This window comes from Eulemur rufifrons, chromosome 7 (genome assembly GCF_041146395.1).
Source record: "Eulemur rufifrons isolate Redbay chromosome 7, OSU_ERuf_1, whole genome shotgun sequence".
In the NCBI taxonomy this organism is placed as follows: domain Eukaryota; kingdom Metazoa; phylum Chordata; class Mammalia; order Primates; family Lemuridae; genus Eulemur; species Eulemur rufifrons.
In genome coordinates, this window is record NC_090989.1 from 229,823,202 (window position 1) to 229,851,186 (window position 27,985).

Consider the following 27,985-nt stretch of genomic DNA (forward strand, 5'->3'; position numbering starts at 1 on the left):
CCTGAAGTAGGTGAAGAAGGAATTATCTCCACGCGAGGATCTCTTCAGCCCTTCTGCATCACGGCGTTGGCATTCAGTGCTTGGTCGCTGGACAGCCTGTTCCCTGCTCTTGGTACCACACGGCGCTGCTGCCATGCTGCTTTTCATTTGCAGGATCACATAGTGATGGTGTTCAGTGCGTGCTCTGGCCACGAGAGCATCCGAGCAGAAGACAGTGTTCTTCTGGCCAGAGTATGCCTTCATCGTTGTGGAATAGCAAGTGTAGAGCAGATCCTCTACCAGGTCAGTGGTGAGAAAGTGAGGAGAGGCTATTAGTTGTCATCAGGCCATGCTAGGCCCGGCCTTGCCATGGGAATGGAATTGGAGGGGTTGGTGGAGCTATGCCCAGCCCACTTACTCCATGGCTTCATGCTCAGGAATTGTCCTTCCTCCTACTTCTTTTTCATTATCTCTAGGCTTTTAGGAATTACTACGTATTTCCCCCATCCCTGAAAATATTTTGGGCATTTCACATATTACCTGAAGACCAACCCTTGGGATATAGAATTCAACTATTTTGTGTTATTCACTTTTTTCTAATAAAGCAAATGGTGCAATAAATTCATTGTGAGCCCCGTTAGGTAACAACAGGTATTCATTCCTAAGGATTTCTTCTTCTTCTTTTTTTTTTTTTCATAATCCCATATTGTGTATATGTGGGGGATATTAGCCTATGAGTTAAGGCCTTAATAGTATTTAACGTTCCTGATTAACTTTTCACTCTGATCTTCTTCATCAACTTAGTTTTCACAGTAAGTCTTCTATTTTGTAATGTAGGGGAACTGAATGTGGAACAAGTTTACATTTAGAGTCAGATTACTTCATTGAAAATATAGACAAAGATTTTCAAACACTCTGTCTGTGGCTGAGTACCAAGCATTTTCCATTGTAAAAAAATAAAAAATCAACAATACTGATAGTAAAGATGATATCATTATTATGGAAACAGGATCATTCCTTTTCCCTTCACATGGCATTTGAAATCTTTTGAATTATTTTTAGCTGCATCCAGTCCTTCCCACTTTTCCATCATATCAAATCTGGTTTGACTTTTTCTATGACAGGTAAGTCAACATGGCGAGGGCTGGGACATACTGGCTCACCAGTGCTTTGGTGTTAAGGACATTGGTCTACGGTATTCATTCCTAAGACTGTGATAGCTACTGGTGAGGAATTTTAGACATTAAGCACTGCACAGAGCTTTTGTTGTTGCCACTTGCCCTGATATGCTGTCTCCTGGTATAGTTATGAGGAATTTTTTTCTAACATGTTATGTCCTGTATTTTTCTGGTGGTCTATAAGAGTTTGCAAAGTGATATTCTTATGGAGTAGATCTCGCCTCCTTTCGTGTTAACAGATATACATGCACAGTATTTGACTCTTGAGAGGCATTATGCAGAATAAATATGAAGATTTGATTAGGGATTATCTTTTATATCCACATAATGCTAGTATGTTGCTTGGTACATTATAGGTGCTCTATAAATGTTAATTGTCATAAATTCTTGAACCCAAAAGTTTAAATGAAGTCCAATTAAATTTTATTGAGCCATGTACTATGTTAGGTGAAGAAAGTAAAAGTATTGGCAAGGCAGTTGCTGGGAGAGTGGATTCCCCCGGTAACTAGAAGATAATCTCACGCATACACTTTTTTTTTTTTCTTTACGATTAGAGATGTTATGGAAGAAACACAGAAGTAGTGAAGTTGAAAGGAGAGAGCAGTTTATTCCTGGCAGGGATGGGGAAAGTCACTTAGGGTGGGTGGTCATCTGGTCATGAGATCTGATGCAGTCTTTGCAGGATGAGGATGAGGAGAAGGAGACTCCCTTTATTCTAGTTCTCTGAATGTATCTGAAAGACAAAATAGGTTTGCTGTCTGGTGTTGATACCATAGATACTTTGGAATGTCTGTTTATTCTTATGTAACCAGGATTATTGTTTTCTCTGGTTCACATGCTGACTGTGTTTTAATGCCTTCTTCCTTAAGAATTGCCTGAGGTTCCATCCATTGAGGAGGAAGTGGAAGAAACAGAGTCTTGGGCGAAGCCACTCGTCCACCTTTGGCAGACGAGGTCCCCCAACTTTGTGGCTGAGCAAGAGTACAATGCAGCTGTGGCCAAGATGGAGCCATACTGTGCCATCTGTACTCTGCTTAAGCCGTACTACAAGGTAATGGCCGGTGCTGTCATAGTTCCCTCTCACTGTGGCGTGCTCTGTGTGACTGCCCACCCACCAGGTTACCTGTAGGCTCAGTATGACCATGAGAGGAAAGCAATAATCCTTCTGTAGCTAATGGCCTTCAGAGAATAACAATTTCTAAGTGTTCCTTTGGAGATACTTTTCTGATAGTACTTTATCTTTTTTGAATATCTTGTATTGTTTTAGGGAAGGGGCACTTCCAACCTTTCTACCCCTTTTGCCAAGAAACACAGAATTTAAAGCTTACAGATTGTAGCAGTTTGCAAAGAAAGAATCTAGACTTAGTCTCTGTTTTTTGTTTGAAAATATCACTCTCAAATTATATAAATGTCAGCTTTGGACCCAAACGTTAAATGTCTCTCTTTACCTTCCCATGTGAAATATGCAAAAGTTGCAGCCAGGACTCAATAAAATGGAAATGTCTGGCTTACCCTGATCATCCTGCTGTGCTTGATGCTTGATGTATTATTCTGTATATCTTATGCCGACAGCATCTCAACTCATGGAGGGCCACATTCTTCAGCACTAATACAAATGAAATGATCTTTAGGTATCTCGTAAAGATGGCACTACATGGTCCATTTGAAAATACAATGTATTATAAAGTATGTTGGCATGAACATTGTATTTGGGGTTGTGTTGTCATTAATAGAATCAGAAAATTTTATTCAAGATTACATCTGTCTTAGAGTTCCATGTAAAAGTAAACTCTATTTCATTCAGAAATTTCTGAGCAAGAAAATGTGTTGTGATGGGCCACATTTTCAGACCTTTGTTAACAGAGAAAATATTTTATTCACTTCATGTTTTTGAATGTGGCACTGGTCAGTGACAAACATTATTTTTGCTTTTCTTTGCTCATTAAATTTCTGTGTTTTAACTTTTTATTGATTTTTATTTCTACATTATTGTCTGCCTATATATTTCCCAATAATTAATAAAATTTCAACTAAAATTTTAGGACTTGGGAAAATTTACTAATATAGTAATAAGATATATACAGTAATTATAGTTGCAAATAAATACTAAACACGTTTCTCATATATTTTGGTGAGAGATGATAATTTTACTTGGCACATTATCCTTTCTTAGTGACATGGGCAGATTATCTCTTCTGTCGTTTTCAAACTTTGTGGTGAGGCAGAAGCCTTCAAAGCCTCTCTTAATACTGCTGCGCAGATTAAAACTGGGGTCTTTGAACAAGTGTAACCAGGTAAGATTCTTCAGCCAGTGAAAACAGATTTGTTGACCTAGTATAAATAAAGAAACAAACAAACAAATTTCATCAGAAGAATTGATGTTTTCTATGAACTATTTCTGGAAAAACACAGTTTTAGTAGCTTTTCATTTTCTTATATTTGCAGACATGTTGCATATTTTCTTGTTATTACAGATTAGCCTCTGGATGGGCATCTGAGGAGTAGCATTGTTAAAAAGCAAATAGTTGGCTCAAAGAGAGCAATAGGGAGAAAAAAATTTAGAAGTTAGTGGGTTAACCAGGTGTTTGGGGATTTGATGACCAGAATGAATGATGGGCACTTTTCCATGTTTTTCACTTGTTTGGAAATGTTGTGTTTTTTTCAGCCAGATAGCAGCAACGAAGAAAATGATGCTAGATGGGAGACCAAATTAGATGAAGTGGATACGTCGGGAGGAAAGACTAAGCCCCTTATTCCAGAGATGTGTTTTATTTATAGTGAAGAAAATATAGAATATTCCCCACCCAATGCCTTCCTTGAAGAGGATGGAACAAGTCTTCTGATTTCTTGTGCAAAATGCTGCGTACGGGTTCATGCAAGTAAATGAATCTATAATTCATCAAGCTTTTCAGTGTTCCACATAGTACTTATTTCTCACTTTGTCACCTGTCAAATCTATTGCATGTCACTATTGCCATTCTTAATGGTTAGATTGTTCTTTCTCACACTTCTTGTAAAAGCATGAGTAGGTATAATCATCCTTTTTTCTCCAGTTTCATTCGGTATCAGTGGAGAGCAAATATGGTTATCTTGTTTTTGGGGGGGTCCAGATTTGGAAATGTTTTTTGACTGAGTGAAGGACTAGACTTGAAAGTTTAGAGATTTTATTGTCCATTCATCAGTTATCAGTATTCTCTGTGATACTATTGTGAGAATTAGATGCCAGTAAGACTCAAACTCTCATGTTTCCTAGGAACAATATCAGTTATGAAACATGAGAACCAAAATTATCTTTGAGATAGATTTGCTTATGCTTTGTACTAAGCAGTGGATTCAGAACAGTTTGGTAGGCAGTTGTCCTGATTTTATTAGTTCAGTCCTGAGATGTGAAGTATTTTATTAAAGATGTAAAAGACCTAATGCATGGATCCATACTATTGTTTTATAGGTTGTTATGGTATCCCTTCTCATGAGATCTGTGATGGATGGCTCTGTGCCCGGTGCAAAATAAATGCATGGACAGCAGTAAGTGGCTTATTTTGCAATTGCTTAACCTCTCCTCTCACCCCACCCGCTGTGGACACATTTAAATCTAGTGAAAGGATAAGATTGCACCCTTGCTTTTGTATGCAATTCCACAAATCCCTGTATTTCTCATCTTCCCTCTCCAAATCACCTTATGTGCTAGCTCTATATCTGTTGTAGAAGTATTGGGTAAATTTCTAGCTTTTATTTCTTTACTTAGGAACCTGCAGAATTGTCAGTTTATCAAGTCCACACTTACATTTTCAAGACCTCAAAATTTTGCTTTATTTTCCTGCCCAGCCCTATTTTGCAGTTCTTGAAAATAAGTATTCTAAGAAACAGTCAAGGTGGGGGTTGTCAGTAACCCCTGAAGAAACCATGCTCATATCCAACTTTTCAACTAGTGTAAGGCCTTTCCCCACGTATTCATCTTTACCTTCATGCAGCAACAAATTCTACAGTGTCTGCTGTGTGTTGTGCATTGTTATGAACTTGACATAGAACATTTAATAACAACTGATTCCCTATTTGGGGGACACAGAATGCTTTTGCTATAAATTGTTTTTCCTAAAGACCCTGTTGAAAGTTAAGCTTCTAATCTTTGATTCCATTATCTACTATGTCACACATTTTGCCATTTAATTAGGTTCTGCCTTCATTTTTCTTAAAAACTGTCTTTAAGGAACAATCAGAACATTCTTGAAAGTGAAAAACTACCAGATCTCAACACTGAGTCCCTCACTCATGCATAGCAGTTGCTCAGCCTGATGATTTCAGTTATAATAGTAGCATTTACTTTATTTCTCAATGATCTCTAATAATAAAGAATTAAATTTCCTTGGAGCCAGAGTTAAAAACCTGAAGGACAATATAAAGAATATGCCTTGCACGATGAGAATTTATGTCATGACTATGTATATTTAGCTCAGTGTGGAAATAGACATGGCGATTATAAATTAAAGGCGTGTGAGGGATATCCTTCTGAATGATTTTATTGCTGGCATTTTCTTGGGTAGTGAGGGAAGAAAGGAAGTAGATATGGACACTATCGTCCAACTAATCTGGTATATTTAATATCAGAAGTAATATCTCCCATTTAACAAGTGTGTGCATTGGTGTACTCATGACTTTTGGTATAGTCATGTGTCACTTGATGACTGAGATACATTCTGAGAAACACGTTAGGCAATATCGTCATTGTGCGAGCATCGTAGAGTATACTTACACAAACCTAGTTGGTATAGCCTATTACATACCTGAGCTATATGGTATAGCCTGTTGCTTCTACTGTACTGAATACTGTAGGCAGTAGTAACACAGTGGTAAGTATTTATATATCTAAACATATAAAGGGACAGTAAAAATGCAATATTATAATGTTATGGGACCACCATCATGTATGCTGCCTGTTGGTGACTGAAACTTTATTATGGGACACATGACTGTATATCCTTTTGTATGATCATTAAATTTAAAAAAAAAACTATGTAAATGTAGGGCATCTTTAAAATATCTAGGAAGTCCTGCTTATAATCAGGACTGGATAACTATCTAGCTCTTTTTAATGTATCTAGCTCTTATTTACCCTATGGTTCCTATTGTCTGAACCCAAGTAAAGTCTTGTAGCATCAATTTGATATCTATCTGGTCATGTCCTCTCACTCACCCCAAAGAATAAATTTGCAAATTAAGAGATGATCTAATCCACTTCACTGTTGCATTAAGAGTTCTCTGTTCCATCCGCAGTTACTGCCTGGCTCCTGTGCTCACACACTGAGCAGTCCTGTTGTCCAAGGTACCATTGTCCTTTGCATGGCAGAGCCAGGGCCAGGCCTAGGCCACCCACCCTGATTCTAAAGCCGGTTCTGGTTGATCATGCTGTTTTCATGTAGCATGTTTTAAAAAGAAAGTCCTCTGTTTAATCATTCTTTGGAATAGATTTAAAGCATCTTCCCATTAATCTTAACCCTTTGCCCCTCAAAAACTATAATATGCTATTTGTGTTTTAATATTGCAACCATGTAAATCTCTTTCAATTTGCAATAGAACTGGGAATTCTTGAATATAACTTTACAGTGATTTTAAGACTCACATAATTTCTTGTTTCTAATTGGAAATGATCTGAACTCACGGTGGATTACAATTTTTTTTTTTTTTTTTGAGACAGAGTCTCACTCTGTTGCCCAGGCTAGAGTGAGTGCCGTGGCGTCAGCCTAGCTCACAGCAACCTCAAACTCCTGAGCTCAAAGGATCCTCCTGTCTCAGCCTCCCGAGTAGCTGGGACTACAGGCATGCACCACCATGCCCGGCTAATTTTTTCTATATATATTTTTAGCTGTCCATATAATTTCTTTCTATTTTTAGTAGAGATGGGGTCTCGCTCTTGCTCAGGCTGGTCTCGAACTCCTGAGCTCAAACGATCCGCCCACCTCGGCCTCCCAGAGTGCTAGGATTACAGGCGTGAGCCACCGCGCCCGGCCTGTTTTTTTAATTTATCCATTTTGAGTATACTTTGTCTGCAAAGCTCTATTCCTATTTCTCCTAAATAGTAATTGAATGCAGTTTAAGTACTACAGAGAAGCAACTGACAATATTGATATTCTGACTTTAACACCCTGATTTAGTGTGGCAGTGAGTGTTGCAGTATTAATTTTTACTAAACACTTAAGTATGATTTCTTTGAATTTTGTGGCTGGAATGACTGCATTTTAAAAGTATCTTTAGACTTACCTTCTTGAGCAATCAATCTCACACTGTCAGTTTTAAGATTCCAGAGGAGCCCTAGCTTTTTTAAAGATAGAAAATATAAAGGAGCTTGTGGATATCTAATAGTGCAGCTGAGGTCAGATGATATTTTGGTGCTGGCTTGTACTTCACTAACTCTCGTTCCTAATTATTTCCTAGGATTTTTTTTTTTTTTAACATGCCCTGTGAAGGTAAGAGTTATTCATCAGGAATGCAAAATATTCATTCCTATAGCATATTTAGCTTGGGCCATAAGATTACACATCCAATGTGATTATGCTATTAATATTTGTTTCCTTTTATCATAAGTGCTTTTCAACGTCTTGTATTTATTTTTAGTAAGGTGTATGAGAATTGTATGCGGTGGTTTTAATTTTTAAAGATTGTTTTTAAAAAGAAAGACTGCATTATAATAGCAGTTTATCATAGAGTTAGGAATCAATAATATTTTAGAAGCAAGGTATATTAGTTATTAGTTCATCTAATCCCAGACAATAAATAAATAAACTAATATGTTAGAATGTGGTAAGTTTTGTCAACTTCAACCTAGGCAAGTTAGTGGAAGATTATGCAAGGCTGGAATCAAAGCTTATAGACCAGTTGTCTTTTTATTTACCAGTTTTAAAGAGTGGGTGTCACTCTGGACTCAGTTTCCCTGCTAGGTTTTAAGTAACTGGAGGGCAGAGCCCTGTCTCATTTATCTCTGTAACACCCCTAACACCTGGTATAATGCTGGATCATTTCTGACGTACTAGGGTATGAGGCAGGAAGCTTGAGATCATAGTAGTATGGGCCATATCTTTATTTGTGACCACCTGTGCCCTCAGCATTTCCAAATACTAAGTTCAGACCTCACTCTGATCCATTTTGCTACCAGTTTTTCTTATCTTTTCTGTTCAAGTCAATTAAAATAAGAAACAAAGGCTGCATATGCTTGAGAAGAGGCTAGTTTTAATTTGGTATTATATCCTCGTTTGGATTCTAGGATTATAGTTTCATGCCCAACTTCAAATGAAATGAAATGAAACTGACAAAGACCCCCACAAAATAACTGTCTATCGAGGTTGTATATTCATAGTTCTGATTAGACATCATTGCTTTGAGCCCCTGCTTTATGCTACTTTAGTATTGCTTAGATAAATAGACACAACTGCCTAAACACTGTTTTTGATTTATAAACCACCTTTACTAGATTATTTTATTTACGGCTCTTTTTGTTTGTAATCTTTTGTTGTCTTTTTATTCCAAACATTATCAAGTCCTGTTTTTAGGTATAGAAAGTCAATACTCTGATTTTAGTATCTGCCTCTTGTTATTTTAACTCTTAGGTATCTCATCACTTTTTACCTAAATTTCTATGGTTTGTGTCTAATCTGTGCATCAGTTTCTACTGCAAGTCACTGCTAATTGAAAATGGTATGCTAATATTGTCACCATAAAAATTCAAAATTTGTATTGTTTTCTTCATGGAATTTTTCCCCACCATTTTTTTTTTTAATCCCCACATTGAAAATTTTTTTGAGTCTAATTATTTTTGTGGAATACTTGAAAGGTGCTTTTGGGCTCTACTTCTAATTATGAAGGAAGATGTTAGTTAGATGTCTGGAATAAACTGGTAACCTAAATATTCACTGTATTCTAAAAAATTAATAATCCTTGCCCTTTTACTGTGTAGAGCATTAGAAGGTAGTTGTTAGTAAGTAAAGGGAGGATTTTCTATGTGATCTTCTGAAGAAATTGTCATATAGCATTCTAAAGAATAAAGAAATATAAGGAGGTTAAAAAGGTTAAGGAATTAGAATAAGATTATTTTTTAAATTTAAGGGATAATGTAAGTAATGCTTTGGTAGTTCTTTCTCCCCAGGGAATTTGGATGTTTCTTCAGGGACCTTTCAGGAGGTGGGGGCCGCGGGGTTTTGTTAGAGTGCCATAGATGGGAGTGAAAACGACATGTGAGGATTGGTAACGTGACATCATAGGAAGTCACAGAAACTCACATCCTACCCAGATTTATGACTGACCAATCAGGAGTTGCCAGCCTTCTGTGCATTGCAGCCTTAAGCCCCTGTGCTGTTGTTTTTCATTGTCAGTTTGAAAAATTCCAAACAAAGTGTCATTTGTGCTATGTTTTACTAGGAGCTTTTTTATTACCTTAAATAATTCTTGTGGGTAGGCAGGGTAAATGTAAATGCAGTAGCTCATATACGTATAATCTAAATAAAGTCTAAATTGAAGGGAGATTTAAAAGCAACATAATAAGAAGTTTTGACTAGCGATGTGTAACCAAGTTTCGCCCTGACCCTAAAATCTCTTGATTCTGGCTCACTTTCTATTTCCATTTCCTTTAGTTTTTATTATAAAATTGGTGGCCTTCAAGAATACTAAATTTATTCATGTACTTCTTAACCTACTTAGAGGTGATGAGTAACAGAAAAGTGTTAGAATAGCATGTGACACTGGTAATTATTGACCAGATGGCAATTTACACACACTTTACATTTTCATCATTACATACTATTCATCTGTGAAAATGCCATGTATAATACCATAGTGGTGGATACATGTCATTATACATTTGTCCAAATTCATAGAATGTACAACAAATCTTGTATAAACCATGGATTATGGGTGATAATGTATTGATAATGTAGGTTCATCAATTATAACAAATGTACCACTCTAGTGGGGATGTTGATAAGGAAAGTGGCAATGTATATATTGGGGGCAGGAGGTATATGGGATGTCCTTGTACCTTCCTTTTCTATGAACCTAAAATTGGTGCTAAAAATAAAGTCTAATAAAAATTATTTTGAAGCCTTACTGCAACTCTCTCTACCTGCCATTTGGGAATGTGTGGCAGAGCACATTATGCTCTAAATTCCTTTTTCTTTTTTCTTTTTTATTTTATTATTTATTTATTTATTTATTTTTTTGAGACAGAGTCTCACTCTGTTGCCCAGGCTAGAGTGAGTGCCGTGGCGTCAGCCTAGCTCACAGCAACCTCAAACTCCTGAGCTCAAGCGATCCTCCTGTCTCAGCCTCCCGAGTAGCTGGGACTACAGGCATGCACCACCATGCCCGGCTAATTTTTTCTATATTTTTAGCTGTCCATATAATTTCTTTCTATTTTTTTAGTAGAGATGGGGTCTCGCTCTTGCTCAGGCTGGTCTCGAACTCCTGAGCTCAAACGATCCGCCCACCTCGGCCTCCCAGAGTGCTAGGATTACAGGCGTGAGCCACCGCGCCTGGCCTAAATTCATTTTTCTTTCAATATGTCCCTTTATGCTTAATTCAGGAGAATTTGAATATTTATGTTTGATAGTAATACGGTGTAAAAAAAAAAGCAGCTATCCATTATACCATTATATTCTTGGATGAATATTGCCATGCTATGAAAAAGTAGATTTTATAATGAAAAATAAAAATACACTTGATAGGTTAGAATTCTCATTCTATATAATGAAATGCATAAACTAGGTAATTACACACATTTATTATCTACTGAAAAGCAGTTATTGTACTCTGCAGAATAATAATGAAAGTCGTATATGTATAACAAACATAACATTCTGTTTCTTTTTCCCAAAACAGTTTTAAGAAATCAAAATCCAAACATGAAAGGGGTTTTCAATTTGGCCATACATATATTCACTGTGCCCATTATTTTACTTATTTGTTCATTTTTAAAAATGAGATAACAATGAGTTATGAACAATCTATACCTTGATTATCATTTAGAATTAGCTTTTCCTTTCCTCGTACAAATAGTGAAATATCCACTTGCAGTGATTAAAAATAAACATTTTGGCCGGGCATGGTAGCTCACGCCTGTAAACCTAGCACTCTGGGTGGCCAAGGTGGGAGGATAGCTTGAGCTCAGGAGTTCAAGACCGGCCTAAACTAAATCGAGACCCTGTCTCTACTAAAGATAGAAAAATTAGCCAGACGTTGTGGCACATGCCTGTAGTCCCAGCTACTAGGGAGGCTGAGGCAGGAGGATCATTTGAGCCCAGGAGTTTGAGGTTGCAATGAGTGATGATGATGCCCCGATACTCTACCCAGAGTAGCAGAGTGAGACTGTCTAAAAAAAAAAAAAATTTGGTGGCTGATAACATTTTTTTTTTTTTTGATTGCTCAAATGTAAATAGCATCTACAGTTTGAGCAATGGTTGTCATCCATGCCCTTCAGTGCTGCACAAGGCTATTTTATTTGGCTCCTGGATGAAAGTGAAGTCTTTTCACTACATGAATATACTAAAAAAATTAAATTTTAGAACTCCCTTAGGTAATGGTCTTTATAAAACCCACCCCCACATTGTTGCTAAATCTTGTGGGCTAAAGAATGTAAGTCATTCGTTGGAAAATATTTATCAGAACTCCTGATCTTTGCAGGGTACCTTAGTCCAACTCCCACCCTTAAGGCTCAGGTATAAATTATTTATCTCTTGGAAAGCTGGTAATTCTTGACATCGTTGGGAACTAGGAAGCTCCAACCCCTATAACTCTCTATTTACTTCTTTCTGTGTGGTAATCGGTGGGTGGAGAAGGGCTGTTAGCTAAAGTCCTTGACTTCCACTGTTGGTGGCGGCACATCTGATTAGATGGAATCCTGACTCCATTCTGTTGAATCTGAAGGTAGAGCTTTCTTTCCTGTCTAGAGCAGGAGTTCTCTTAGGGTGGAGATTATTAAAGAAAATTTGTATCTTTGAGGATTCTATTATTTTATTCTGTAACTCAACCTTTATTCCCCCTATCTAATCCCCCAAGTGAAAATAGTGGGACTCATGATTGATGTAAGAAATTATCAGTCATTGGGCTTTTGTGAATCTTCTGGTTTATATAGAAAAAGTAGTTTTATGTTTTAACTTTGTACCTGCAAATTCATAAGTTTTGATTTAGATATAAGCTAATATAAGTAGTAGGGATAGAATTTTCTCAGGTTCCACAGAACTTAATACTGACAAAGACTCAGAATTCTGCATTTCCTCAGAACTCTAATTTTAGAGATAGTAAGGCAGAGGATTTCAGAAAGTAGCAATTCCTTTGCCCAGGATCAGCCACTGTGTGATAAGGGAGCCAGGATTCAAGGCTGTGCTGAGGCCTCCAGGTTCCCAGGCCTGGACTCATTCTACTCAGCTGCTTGTTTTTAGAGTGGGAAGAAGGCTGAACAACTGACCTAATTCTGAAGTGTTTTTGACTGGGTTTTTTTTGTTTACATTGGAAATAAAGTCAGTACTACCTTCTGGTGTTACTGGTTATCTGCTTAATATAGAAGAATTAGTATTATTGGGTGGTTGAGTAGAGTAGGTTCCTTTCCCTTTCATATTTGGTCTAGTTTCTGCCCAGAGGAACTTTCCCAGAACCAGATAATCTCCTGAATCCAATTTCCCAACTGACAACAGGGATGACATTTTTCTTTTGTGAAGAGCTCTGAAGTGGCTTTGTAGATCAGAGCGATTGATTTTGAGATCAGATTGGCTTATGGCCTTGAGGGGTCATGGTGGCATTGCTGCTCCCTCTGGTCTGTTTTATGCTGATTTTTTTTTTTTTTTTAATTCCAAGAGATACTGTCAAGACCAGGTGATGAGAGGCTGTCAGCCTGCAAGGCTGACTTTGATCCTCATACAAAGCAAAACTAGTGGAAAAAGAAAGGCCCAATTCTTGTCAAAGGCAGGGCATTCATCAGTGGGTGGTGGCTGTTTGTAGCCAAGTGGTGGCTTTTGCTTATCTTGTTCCTCTCCATCCAGGTGTCCCTGTAAACCACTAGCCAGGACCCTACTCTCCCATTTGAGGTAATGCATTTGGGTTCAGAATTACCTCTTGCCTCCTAAGGTAGCAAATTATTCTGAACAGCTGCAGACTTAAACCTCGGCCCAGAAAGGCCAGGGTGGTAATAATTATTTTACTTTAACCAAACAGAACAGCACATTTGAGGATATCAATTATTCTGACAGCACAGCTATGATGCGGAAGCCTTTCTGTTAGGGAACTGCTTACAGGCTAAAAAGTCACAAATCATTTTTCTCTGTTCTTTCCTCTCCCTTTTGCTCAATACCCTCCTCCCGTTTGTAATGGAGAGAAAGAGAAGTCTACGTAGCTTACTGTAAGTGGAACTGTATTCATAAATAGCTTCTTGATTGAGAACAAATGCCTCATTAATCTTTAGTGCTTCAACCAGAGAGCACAAGTAAAGTCAGGAAGAATAATGAGTGGCATTACAGGGAGCCTACCATACTATACTGCACACCCGGCTGTGCGTGCCTGGAGGTCACTGGGCTGCAAGGCACATCTCTGCAATGAGGAGAGAGATCCCCAGGAAGAGTGGAGGTGGGGGGTGGGGGAGCTGCAGTGCAGGCGTTTCTCATGAATGGCAAAAATTAATCCAGTGGCATGATGGAGAAATCATGTACTTTGCTGTTTGTTATCGATGGTCATGTTGGGAAGAAAGACTAAACCAGCTAGGTTTTTATTTGAAAGCCAAGTGTTGTATAATTTTAACAAAGTTAAGAAGTATGTTCAGCTTGAAGTACTTTGCTCAGGATCCTGGAAATACTCTTATGTAAATGTAGTAGGCTCCATGTAGATTACCTCTGACCAGTCTTACATTATGTGGATGCTTCTTCTCGGGCCACCTAACATGTGCCTGGCTTGCTACACAGCTACCAGATAGCTGCTCTGAAAACCTCAAGTACTTAAAAATTTTCTTTCTGAAAATCTTCAGAAATACTTATGGTTTAAGTGAGTCAATGCTGGTTTTTCATGTAAATACTCAAAAATAATATTTTCAAATCTATTTGGTTATTTTTAGCTCAACTGTATACCCTAGGAAATGACATTCATATAATATCATTAAGTACAAATAATTAACTTGGATATTTGTACTAATGGGATACTCATGAGTTGGGGATGCTCATCTCAAACCAGAGTGGCAGATTAGTAACTCTCAGCTATGATTCATGTGTGTGCATTGTTTTGGCCAATGGTTTTTGTAGCATACAAAATAGTGCATCCCTCTCCCACCAAAGATGTTCCAATTCTAATCCCTGGAACCTGTAAATATATTATGTTGCACCAAAAAGGGAAATATGGTAAAAGATAGAATTAAGGTTGCTAATTAGCTGAGCCTTCAATAGGAAGATTATTCTGGATTATCTGATGGGTACAATCAACGTAATCACAAAGGCATTTAAATATGGAAAAAGGAGGCAGAAGAGGAGGTCAGTGTGATGTCTGTGTGCTGTGTGAGAAGAACTTGACTCTCTGTTGCTGGCTTTGAAGATGGAGAAAGAGGATCAAGAGCTTAAGAATTTGCATGGCTTCTGGAAGCTAGAGAGGGTATGGGAGCAGATCTTCACCTAGAGCTTCCAGAAAGGAATGAGCTGTGTTGACACCTTGATTTTAGTCCAGTTGGGTCCATTTTGGACTTCTGACCTACTGAGCTATAAACATTGATGGTGTTTTAAGCCACTGTGTATGAAGTAGTTTGTTATTGGGGGAACCAGTATAGTATTCAATAGAAAGCCTTTTGAAAGGGTCATTAGTTTCATGTTGCACAGGTTTGTTGCATCCTCAGTCTCACCTCTTGACGTTAGGCATCTTACTCTGCCCAAGTCGCCTCTGTTTTTCTAGGCCACACCGTTTGGTTTCTGGACTCCAGCAAAGTCCTTTAACCATACTGTAACAGTAGGATACAGTGATGTGCCCAACCTGTCAATCTCTCTGCCTCCTCATGTTCTTGCTTCTGTTTTTACATCCCCTCACTTGCACTCTCAGCTCCCTTGCCACTTTCTTCTTCTCACTCAGCATAACTTACTCTGGTCAATCTAACTCCCTAAGTCCTCTGCACCTGCACCCCTGTAGCTGAATATGGCTGGAGAGAAACACCCAGTATGTGGATTGCTCTTGCTTTCAACTTGTCACTTAAGTGGGTCCTCAGTGGGACCCAGTAATTAATACTGCATTCCCATCTTCCACTCTCTCTACCACTTTCCTGGTTGACTGTTTAAACCTTCTCTCTAGAAACTTCCCCACTTCCTCCTCCTCCTTTACTCGCACCTAATACACTCACTTCATATTTCACTGAGAAACAGGAAGGCATCAGAAGAGATCTGCAAGTTTCCACCTGTGTCATATCTGTAATCTCTGTAATCGTGAGGCCATTCCCTCCCTTCTCCATGGGGTCATAGTTCTGATAATTCATGCCTCTGTCTTCCACATCATCAATACTCCTCTCTCTAGATGATTCCCATTACCGTGCACATCTGCTGTTGTTTCTTCCCTCTTTGAGCCCAAGTACTCTTGTGACTTTTCTTCCTTGCCAGCTCTCTCTCTATACTTCTGCACCCTTATGTACTAAAGCTCCTTAAAAGACTTGTCTTTACTTTTGCCATTTCCGCTTCTTCTCTCTTAAACCTATTCCAGTTACAGGCTTTGCCCCATTTCCGTAGATGTATCTGTTTCACTGGCATCATTTGTTGGTCACCGCCTCCTGTTTGAAGCATGTCTTCACTTGGCCTCCAGCACTGTGGAGTCTGCTGCATTTCCTCCTACTTCACCAGCCACTTCTTATTCTCTGTAGCTGGGTCCTCTTCATCTCCCCAGCCTGGTAATGTTACAGTTGCCCAGCGTTTAGCACTTGGGCCTCTTCTGTTCACTAACCCGCTTGGTGGTCTCATCGGTCGCATAGCTTTAATGGTTTTGAATAACGTCTGCTCATTGTGGCTTGTGTCTTTATATTTCCAGCTCAACTTCCCCTGAACTGCAGACCCATAGAGCCATCTTTCAGTGCAGCATCTCTGTTTGCATGTCCAATAATTACCTCAAACTCACCGTGTTCCAAATGGAATTTCAGATCTACTCCTGTAGGCTTCCTCATTTCCAATGCGTGGGATCTCAGGCCTTTACCTAATGAAGCCAGAAACTTTAGATTTGATGCTTTTCTTTTTCTCTGTGATAGTAAAGCCTGTCTTCTCTATGTTCAAAATGAATGTTGAATCCTGGCCAGTTCTGATCCCCTTTGCTTGTATTACTCAGGCCTAATCCACTCATTACCTCTTTCCTGGATTATGGCACAAACCTGCCAACTTCCCATTTCTACCCACGTACCCCTTAGAGTCTGCTGTCAACACAGCAGTTGGGGTGATCCAGTTAAAATGTAAGTCAGATTATGTCCTTGCTCTGCTCAAGCCTTACCATGGCTTTCCATCCCAGTTAGAGAAAAGCCATCACCTTTTTTCATGGACTGTGAAGCCTTATCAGATATTATTCTTCTTACTTTCTGACAACCTTTCCTTATCAGAAAAGGCCAGGATCTGCCTGTGTCGCCTTTCCCTAGGTAACTCCCTGGGCTACTCCCGTAGCACTTAACACCCTCTCACATCTTCTAAATCCACTCGTTTATTTTGTCTGCCCCATTCCCCAATGTATAAGTAAGTTTTTTGAGGGCAGAATCTTTGTCATTCACTGCTGTTGCTCAGTGTCTAGAGCACATAATGGGGATTAATGAATATTTGTCAAATGAATCAATGTTTTCACTTATAATACAACTAGATGTGGGCATCTGAGTTGGAGAACTTGCTTGCTGGTATAAAATTCATTGGACGTTGTGAATTTCCTTTCGAAGGTACTGCTGGACACCTGCCCTTCAATTTCCTAATCACTCAGAACTCATGCCAGCCCTGTCTTTAGGTGAGATCCTATCCTCTCTTCAGCCGTGATAAACGAGCCGCATATCCAGAAATGTTCTCCCATGTTCTGTTGATCAGCACTAGTTTTCTGTTAATGTGATTAATTACTCTTTGTTTTCCCAGCTCAGACAGCGCTATTTTATGGTTTTGCATTTCTGTTATGAACTTGTCAGATAAATGAGGGTGTATTTGTGGGGGTACTTCAATCTCATAATTTTTCTATGGCACTGAAAATTGGCTTTAGTGGTTTAGTGGATGTGTTAGCTAAAATGAGAGTTTCTCACGAGGCAGCTTGAGAATGCTGGTATTGGCATTTCTTTAACTGATGTTTTATAGAAGAGACATTGGAACATGATTTCTCTCTACTACAAATAATGAACAACTGTGATAGCCATATTATAACAATGCCCTTCTCACAATTGTTGTTAATGTTGTGTCAGCATTTTGATTATAAACACTCTTTTTCATGGTTTAATAACTGAGCCATAAAGAAATCATTCCATGTTATGAATTGGTATACCAGCTATTCTTCTCAGGGGTGATATTATTATGGAACCACATTTTAAAAATAGTTGGCATTGTTAAAAGAGGAGTTTGTCAATGGTGCTAGGTTAGGGAAAGGAGCCAAACCAGCAAAAGGACAATGTTCAGAATATGATCTGATTTTATATTTTTTCATTCAGCTTTTAGCTGCTCTGAGGGGGAAAAATATACATCAGAATGGCTTTTTTAATGCTGTTCTTCGGAGACAGAAACAACAGCTGCATTTTAGAGTAGTCACATTGTAACAGGCATTTTAGTGTATATTTTTTTGATTTGTTTTAGAGAACATTGGTTGACTAGAAATATATCTAAATCGTTATAGTAGTGAGTCATTTTTTACTGGGTGTTACTGTTCCTGGAAAAAGCATGCTCTTTAAACATAAGATAAAACAAGACTGGCAATGAGCACAGACTGTTTAATTTTATTTATTTATTTTGTTCTGAAAGGCTGAACAGTTTTGATATCTCCATAAGTAAGATTGGAAATAAGTTACGTTACACTGAAAAACTCTAGAAGAGATTGCAGGTGCCCATTTAAGATTTTCATTTGAGTAAAAGAAAATAGAAAAAAATGTGATAAGCATTCATGGTTATATTAATTTAAATTACACATGTTTTATACATAAAGGATTACTTTGTATATCTATGGTTTTTTTCTTTTCTTTTCTTTTCTTTTTTTTGAGGCAGAGTCTCTCTCTGTTGCTTGGGCTAAAGTGCTGTGGCATCAGCCTAGCTCACAGCAACCTCAAACTCCTGGGCTTAAGTGATCCTCCTGCCTCAGCCTCCTGAGTAGCTGGGACTACAGGTGTGCACCACCATGCCTGGCTAATTTTTTTTTTGTAGTTGCCTAGCTAATTTCTTTCTATTTTTAGTAGAGACAGGGTCTCACTCTTGCTCAGGCTGGTCTCGAACTCCTGACCTCAAGCGATCTTCCCACCTCAGCCTCCCAGAGTGCTAGGATTACAGGCATGAGCCACTGCACCTGGCCTAATTTGTTTTTCAAATAGATTTTCTATCTTTTCATGTGTGTTGTCTATCTTTTCTATTAGGTTCCTTAGCATCTTGCTCCCCCTTTCTGGAGACAGAGTCTCACTCTTTCACTCTGGCTAGAGTAAAGTGGTGTCATTGTAGCTCACTGCAAGCTCAAACTCCTGGACTCAGGTGATCCTCTTGCCTCAGCCTTCTGAGTAGCTGGGACCCCAGGTGCGGGCCAACACACCCAGATGGTTTTTCTATTTTTTGTACAGATGCGATCTCACTCTTGGGCATTTTGAACCAAGCACTACTTTTAAAGTCCCTGTACGATAATTCTAATATCTTCTTTTTTTCCATTTTAAGCAGTTGTCTTTTAATGAAATTTATTTTCTTTCTCTCCATCTCTTGTTTGAATTTATCATTTCCTCTCTTGATCATAAATCACATTTTCTTGCTTTTTAATGTACCTTGTACTTTTTTGATTGTGTGCTAGACCTTTTGTCTTTTGTGACTTAATTTAATATGATTATTTCCAGAAAGGGCATTCCCTTTCTTCTGTCATGTTCCTAGAGTAGGGGTGAAGTCAGTCTGATTTGTATTTGAGCTGGGTCTGAGCTTTCTTGCAGCTCTAGCTTGATTCAGTTCACTGAGGTTTCACAGGTTTTGAGCGTAGGATTAGGACTTTACCTTCTGCAGGGTCTGTTATCTGAGGACAATGGATATTCTGGAGACCAGTCTGCCTTTCAGAGTTTAGTTGGCAACTTTGAAGAACTGTGGAAGATCTCTCATGGCTGGAGACCACTGCTATCTGGATTTGGGGTTCTTGGAGTATTTTATTTTCTCTGCTCTTTCTTGCTTTCTACCCCTCAAAGAATTATTCATCAGAGATCCACATTTTTTCCCCCTGCTGGAGAACTACACTGAGATTATCCACTGGCAATATTATCTTTATGTTGTCTAGAACCACAATTAACCTTTTACATATTTAACCACTGTTCTTATATTTAGTATGTGCTTAGGAAATACTTTACATATATTAACTAATTTAGGGAGAGACTGTTTTTTTTTTTTCCCTTTATAGATAAAGGCACAAAGGTTGGATACCTGGCCAGGACATACCATGACTAAATGGCAGAACTGTGATTTGTACCCGGCCATCTGCACTACCCTAAACACTGTGATATAGCTGGCTCTCCAGTTTCAATGTTTTTCTTCTCAGTTGAATTTGATTCATTTAGCCTGAGGTTATATTTCACAGAATAACTAAAATATTGCTTTTGTTTGAAATGGTGTAATTCTTTGGAAGAATGAAGTGGGGATAAATTTAATGATTTCATACCAAAGAGAAGGTTTATTAGCTAAATTAATAAAACAAATGGAAGCAAAAATTGTTTTATGCTGCGTGGTCATACAATTTTTAATGATATGGGTTCTTTTGAAGAGATTATGTTTTAAGAAGGAATTCTTGGTTATTTATGGAAATGAGCAAATGGGGACTTGGTAATGCCTTTTATCATTATCTTCGTCATTGTATGTTTAAGTATATGCAGCTCTTTTCTTCTCATTTGTGAGCATCACAGGGCAGGCACTGTTTCTTGATTATTTTAGCAATGCTTTGAGTCCTTATACCTTGCCTTATACCTGCTGGCAGAAGATGCTAGAGAAAAAGAGGATGGACATTTGGATTAGGCAGATCTGAGTTTGAATCCCATCTTCTCTCCTTGCTGGTTGAGTCAGACATTGGGAAACTTTAACCCATGGGCCAAATCTAGCCCACTGTCTATTTTTGTAAATAACAGTGTTGGTGGAATACAATCACAATGATTAGATTAATTATTGTCCTACAGAGTTGGACAGTAGCAGAGTTGTAGCAGAGTTGACTAGCTACAACAACTCTGTAGTTGTGCAGAGTCTAAAATAGTAAATATCTACCCATTTGCAGAAAAAGTTTGATGAGCCTCGATTGGATGATTTTAGGCATGTCACGTAATCTCCTGCAACTGAGTTTCCTCATCTATGACGTGAAATATTAATTACCTAATACATTTGTGTTAAGGAGGCAGGGTAAAATATATGAAATTTTTGTCATGCTACCTGAAACATATTAGGCCTTTAACATATGGTCTCTATTATTTAATTTTTATTATTTGTACCCAATTTAATGAGTCAGTATCCTGAAGGATACTCTATCACTTTCCTACCTTCTCATTATATTCTTTCACTGAAATATTTGAAGATGAATAATATAGATACAATCACTGTGTTTGGTATATTGTCTTTACATGTGTCAGGCATTGTATAGATTCTTAAGAAAACTCAGGCTGCTTTTTACATAAGAGTTCACCTGTTAATTTTTAGAGTTATCAATTCTGTTCTCTGGCAATAAAGTACTATTTAAAAAGGAGAGAAAGATTAAAAATTGTCTTATCTGATATGCCTTCTATTGGGCTTTGAACATAGGCAGTTAGTGAAAATACAAATGAATGGACAGGTTGGCGTCTTTATATTTTTGCCAGATGGACTACTTTGACTCTATGAGAGACAGTGACTCAAACAAATAATGTGACTAGACGTGACTTTTGTTCTTTTCTGCTTATTTTTCAAAATTGATAGAATTGAACAGAAGCCCTGATATTATACAAATAAGAGTGTACCTGACCATGAATATTTTTGTTCGTTACTAAGAAAGAAGATTTCTCAAGTAAATTATGGTAAAAATAACTTTAAGTCAAGTCACTGAAGCCTGCAGCATCCTTTCTTTAGAGAGCCCCTTTATGTGAAAATGGCCTTTGCAATTTTTTAATCCTTTGTTAATTGTCAAGATTTTGGCTCTTCTCTGTTTTGCCACGTTTTCTTATTTATTTTACAAATTCATATTGTGGATGTCCTCTCTATTGGGTATCATAATGAGTAAAAGCAGTTAACCTGGCAGATATTCTCACACTAGATAGATAGAACACTAACAGCAGATAGAATTCAACAAATAATCATTAAGAATAATGAGCTACTAAAAGGGGAATATCAATGAAAGGGAATGTATGACAGAGAAGTAACTGAGCCAGGGGATTTAGGGGATCCTTGTTTGAGGAAGTAACATTTAGGTTGAGATGTCAAGAATTTGTTCAGTTTTGTTAATGATGGAGCAGGCTGGATCTGAAGTGTTTAGGGCAGAAGGAGCCTCATGGGGGGTCCCCGCAGTGTCTAAGCTTGGAGAGTAGTGCACAGGGAGGCTGGACACGGCCACGTCCTGATGATTCTGGCCCTTGGAGGCCATATTAAATACCAAGAAACATTAAAAACCACCTCTCTTGGGGGATCAGTGTGGCTGTGAGTGGCTATTGTAGCAACTTAGGTCGAGTGAAGGATGCTGGTAGTGTCAACTAAAGTGATGGCACGGATGATGGAGAGAACAGGGTGAGCATGGAGATGAGATGGCAGAACTCAGTTGTTTGGGTCTAGGATGAGAGGAAAAACTGGGTTTCCCAGCGTGAGTTAGGGCGGATGGCTGGTGGTATGGATGGGAATGGCTGGGGAGTTTAGGTTTGGGAAGAAGATGTGAGTTCAGCTTTGCACGTGTGCTTGCGAGGCCTGTGGAGCTGTCAGCCAGACACCTCAGGAGATCAGTGTGTGAGCTGATCTCACACACTGTTGGTCTCTAGAGAGTGATTGGAATCAGGATCTTGGGTCAGATGCCCAGCAAGCTTGTGTGGACAGAAAAGTGACAGGGGCTATTACAGAAATCCCTACATCTGCGGAGAGTGACAGAGAAGCTTGGTAAAGAAAGCTGAAGGTCACCTAGAGATGCAGGAGGACAAGGAAGTGTGTAAACATCATGGAATCCACAGGGAGCAGATCTTCCAGGAAGGGGCAAAGGTGTGGAATGGTACTCAGAGGTCAGGCGAACCACAGACTTGGAATTGTCTGTTAGATTGTGTGACTTGGAGGTCACTGGTGATCCTAAAAAAAAAAAACAGGTTTCATACTGTGGTGGGTGGGAATCTTTTTAACTTTAAAATCTTGAGTCTATCCCTTCTATTTCAGAGGACTTTTTCCTCTTATTAGATTAGGGCTCCAGAGCATGTGTACCTTTTAATGATCCTAATCAGGTGCTTTTAAGCAGCTTCCATGCTGCTTTGCTGTATTTAACTCTCCTAACTTGTCCCTTTAGGCTTCTCCTCACCACTAGTTTCATTAATCAGACTTCTAATTCTCTCAGTGCCTGAGCTCCTCGCACTCCCCGGCTCTGCTGTGCTCCCGCTCTGCTGTGCTCCCGCTCTGCTGTGCTCCCGCTCTGCTGCTAACATCCTATGTGCAATGAAAGCGTTTGGCCTCAAGTTTTGTTTTCATTTTCCTCTCTCTCTGTCCCTCTCTGCCTTCCCTCCCCCTGTAGAAAGTATGATAAATTACTGGACAAATACTTATAACTGAGAACTTTTGAAAAAGAATTTCTGGAGTTCTCGTGTTCGACGTTTGGCTTATGAAATTTTGCTTTCTTGGTGTGCTTCACCAAAACCAGTTATTCCAAGGCTTCTAGCGTGTGGCTTTGTGGTATGGATAGAGAACATCCTCCTCTGAGCTGGGTTTATAGTGGAGTCAAGTGGATACACAGGGCACCTTTTGCTCCTCTGAATCTGGGAAGTTTCATAGAGATGTACAGAGACTTTTCAGACACACAAAATCATTGAACATTTCTAGTTGCTTGCATTTTCTACTGCCTAATAAGAGCTCTACAGATCTGTGGATTCTTGCCAATTGTTTTTGTTTTGTTCTCCTCAGGAAAGTAAAAGCTGTGCAATTTGACACTATGAAGTTATTAATAGAAGTAGATCAATTAGGTGGATTCCTAGTAAAGCTGGGCAAGAACTTTCAAAATTAGTTAAGGGACATTGTCTTGGAGGACAGGGTAAAGAAATTTTATGTATAAAATTTTTGGAGGAAAAAAAATCCACATAACCTATAATTATTTAAAAAAATGTTTTAATGCAGAAAATTGGGAGGATGAGCTTCAAGTTAAAAATAAAAATGTTTCTTAGGTACTCAATAAAAAAAAAATCTAGGTCAAGAAAAGGCAATGCTCTGTTGTCTGGCCCTGTTTTTCCTAGACTTTTTCATGGGAGCGTAATGAGAAGTAACTAACAAAGTCTGTATTTGTAGCAATGGATGTCATCTTGGAGTGGAAAATTATATGCTAAGCTAAGACATATAAAAGTGCTAAAAAGGTAAACTTGTGGGGAGGACACAGGAAAGTGTTTCATGGCACTGTTTTCTCAGGCTGGATAACCTGGGTTGATCAGAACAATTTTTCCAATACCGTTTGCCCTTCATGTAATTCCCGATGGTTTTAATTTTAAAATAAAAAATAAGAATTTCTGGGAATATTTAGATGAATGATAATGACTTTTGTGATATGGGTCTGGTCATTGTTTGCTATTTTCTTTTCCTCCTAGGAATGCTGCCTCTGCAATTTGAGAGGAGGTGCTCTTAAGAAAACTAAGAACAATAAGTAAGTAATGCATTAATTGTGTTGAATTTTATGATGTTTCTTTCTCCTTTCTAGAACCTCTGGATGACAGTTAGCTTTACTTCTCATCACCTACATGGTTCCAAAGCTTGTGCTGTCCAGATCCGAGGTTGGGATTCTGGGCTTCGGAGTCCACTACCGACAGCACTCTCACCTCTGCTGGGCGGGAGTATTCCAAGTCATTCTCCTCTTCTGTGTGTTTGACACCATGAAGAATAACCTCTCTTTCACTAAGAGACATTTTTAAATGAAGGCAGCCCATATCATCCAGGTGCCATTAGACTCCTGGAATTTATTAGGCTTATGCTATTAGTCTCATAAAAGCAGGGTATGCTGAAAAAGTGAAACTGTTATCTTCAGATGAATTAAATCAATCACAGTCATGACATTAAACAAAACCAGTACTTTTAACACTAGCAAATTAACAAGAATATATGTGTACTAAATTATGAAAGATAGGGAGAAAACATTGACATTAAGATTTAAGGCAGACAGGTGGAGAATATGAAGAGAGTCTTGAAAGAGAGTCATAAATGAACATGAAAGGAAAGTAATCTGCTTTTTATGGCTGTTTTGCATGAATTTTATTTTTATTTTCACAACCAGGTTGTAATACTGAAAATGGGGCCAAAGCATATTGCAGGGTCCTTTGGAACAGAGACATGTCGAAATGGTTTAGATCCAGGTCCGAGATATGTTTTCTTTCACCCACACACCATTTTATAAATTTGATCGCAAATTTAAAAATTGAGATATTTTGACATAAAAATCTAGATTTGCATCTTTACTTGAAAAATGATTGTGTTAGGAATTGGGATGAGAACCCAGCCCCAGTGGGGCAATCCCCAGGTCACCATGGTGTCCCAGTGTATCTGTATTTGCTTACATCCCACCTGGCCCCGTGGGCACTGGAGCTAGGACTCCTGGTGTAGTGTCCTGAGGGAGACAGCATAATTGTATACATATACACACATTCATGGTTGCTCAGAAGGAAGAGTAAGGCATTTATCATTCCTACATTGATAAAGGTTTTTCTACAACACTGTAGTTTTGCTTAATTTTGGGTCATCTTTCACAGTCCTACTTGATATGATTGGCACTATACTAAAAAGTCTATACTAGTTCTTGGATGTTGTACAGGCTCGGCAGACTATGAGATGTTTTAGGTGGTTTCTGTAAAGACAGAGGTGATAAATTCTCTTCTTACCCTTGGGCTAGAACAAACAGAATTCACGTTTGTTAATAGCATGGTAGTATTTATTTATATGAAAGAATGTATTTAGAAAGAATTTATTTATATATGAAAGAATGCCCTGGTGGGGTTGATACTTTGTCCTCTCTTCCTGTGGTCTTGAAAGACAGGATGGAGTCTGATGTTGTTTGAGTGAAATAAATATGCTTTGGCTTAAAAATGGGTTGAAGGATTTGACAGTTCTTTCAAGATCTCTTCAAACCTCATGAGTCTTTATATTTATTTGGGAACATAATATAAGACAATAGTGTTAATGGGGAAGTTGTCATCCTTCTGGAGTAATTCAGAATGTGAAAGGAGATATTAGGTATAAAGTAGGAAACCAGGGAACAAGCTAACTTTCATTGCTCCTTGTCTCCAGGTTTCTTTGATTATAATAGGATTGTAGTGATCAACAATTTAGAAACTTAATCAGGATTATTTCTTTTAGAAAACTTTAGCTGCTTGAACCAGTTTGGTTTATAACATTTGTATTATATTTCAGCATCAAATGAAATAAGAAAGTTCATTTCAGTATTTTTCAGATCAAATGCAGAAAAATATTTATAGGTTAATAGGATTGAGTTCTTTTTCTTTATGTAGTTCTGCATGTCATGGTGTTGGGCAGGTGTGGTACTGAATCTATCCAGGTATCATCCAGGTTTACAATTCAGAATCTATTTGTGATGGATTTAGGCTTTTGGCTTTCTTTCTCATCTGTGTGTTTCCCATCTATGAAAATTGTCATCACTAGGTTGAAGTATGAAGGTATATAAGTTTAGGGAACTTTTGTTTATGTTTAATGTCTCCTCTCCTGTAGGTGGGCCCATGTCATGTGTGCCGTTGCGGTCCCAGAAGTTCGATTCACTAATGTCCCAGAAAGGACACAAATAGATGTAGGCAGAATACCTTTACAGAGGTTAAAATTGGTGAGTGGCAAAGCTTCTTTTTTACCTCATAAATTAGTGTTGATTTCAAGTTCTGAATTTTTCTATTAATGCACCCATTCCCAAGATATTTTTTCTCCTAGCTTCATTTTATTATTCTACCCATATATTCTTTTAGCCTAAATTTATTTATTCTTACAAATTCTTTTCCTGTTATAATGTAAGTCTGCATATAACCTTCCTCAAATTCTATTTGAAATTAGGGAAAGGATTAATATATTTCCTAGATTAATGCAAACTTTGAAACTATGTTATATCTGGTGAGATTTGTCAGTAATGGACCTGAGCTGTCCAACTCTTTATATTGTTTGTTTTTTTTCTCTCTTGCCTCTCTTTGGTTGGCCTTAACTTAGCCCAATGTATCTAACCTAATTTCATCATATCTTCACCAAGGAGAGACTTGCAGAGAAATACAGACGCTTTTATTTTTACCAAATGATTTTCTCACTGATGAAGTTATACAAGTCATTCAATATGCCAAACTCTCTGGCTGATTATCTTTTGACCTGCTCAGAAGATTACATAAAAATTTTCCCATTGGTTCCCTTGTTAAGAGTATTTTTCATTAAAAATATAGGCCTTTAGGCCGGGCGCGGTGGCTCACGCCTGTAATCCTAGCACTCTGGGAGGCCGAGATGGGCGGATCGTTTGAGCTCAGGAGTTCGAGACCGGCCTGAGCAAGAGCGAGACCCCATCTCTACTAAAAAAAAAATAGAAAGAAATTATATGGACAGCTAAAAATATATATATAGAAAAAATTAGCTGGGCATGGTGGTGCATGCCTGTAGTCCCAACTACTCGGGAGGCTGAGACAGGAGGATCCCTTGAGCTCAGGAGTTTGAGGTTGCTGTGAGCTAGGCAGACGCCATGGCACTCACTCTAGCCTGGGCAACAAAGTGAGACTCTGTCTCAAAAAAAAAAAAAAAAAAAAAAAAATATAGGCCTTTAATGTCCTTAACACTGAAGTAACTTTGTAGTTTTGTTCAGTTGTGAGCCAACAGGTCATTAGTTTAGGCCCTTATGTTGCATATCTAATAAGAACTTTCCCTAAAGTTAAACTGTATGACCGTAACATACTGTAGCATGTCTTACAAGTGGACTTAAAACTCCAGGCTTTCCTCTGTCTTTGTTATTTTTAACTTCAGGTCTTTCCGCTGTAGAACATTTCAGGCACTATTGCTGTAACTCTTTCTTCTTGACTGTTGCTGTTTTTTTTTACTGCTCTCTTCCCCAGTGGGGAGCAGCTGAGTGTGCTGTTTCTGGGCCTCTCTCTTAGGAACTCAGAATCTAGTCTCTACTGTCTCTTGTTGTTAGAGAAGTGAAAGTGAACACTGTTATTTCCCATCATAGCTCCATCAAGAATTTCACTGTGCTAAAAAATATGTGGCCCTTTCGTGGAACTGATAATTGCTGTTGGCTGGTATGTGTGGTGGGCCTGCAGTGCTCAGGATGTGGTGGTTAAAATTTTGTGAACTCAGATGGAAATGAGTGGACCATTTAACACATTGACTGCCACATTAGAAATTGGGGCCACAGTGTTTTATTATGAAAATAGAATAAAAACTTCAAAAACAAAACATACCTTTCTAATTTAATGAAAAATATGTTTTTTTTTAATTGTTTTCTTTGTGTGAGTTGCATGCAGTTAAATTGTC

General features: G+C 38.3%; 1 protein-coding gene across 2 annotated transcripts in view; it reads left to right on the forward strand.

Annotated features, from left to right (window-relative positions):
• KDM4C (lysine demethylase 4C) overlaps positions 1–27,985 on the forward strand; it is a 355,559-nt gene that overhangs the window by 214,486 nt on the left and 113,088 nt on the right. For both annotated transcript variants that reach the window (XM_069476472.1, XM_069476471.1), the window contains 5 exons: positions 2,027–2,208; positions 3,823–4,036; positions 4,606–4,682; positions 24,079–24,134; positions 26,204–26,312. In XM_069476472.1, coding sequence (XP_069332573.1) covers positions 2,027–2,208; positions 3,823–4,036; positions 4,606–4,682; positions 24,079–24,134; positions 26,204–26,312 — 638 coding nt within the window. The remainder of the gene's footprint in view (positions 1–2,026; positions 2,209–3,822; positions 4,037–4,605; positions 4,683–24,078; positions 24,135–26,203; positions 26,313–27,985) is intronic.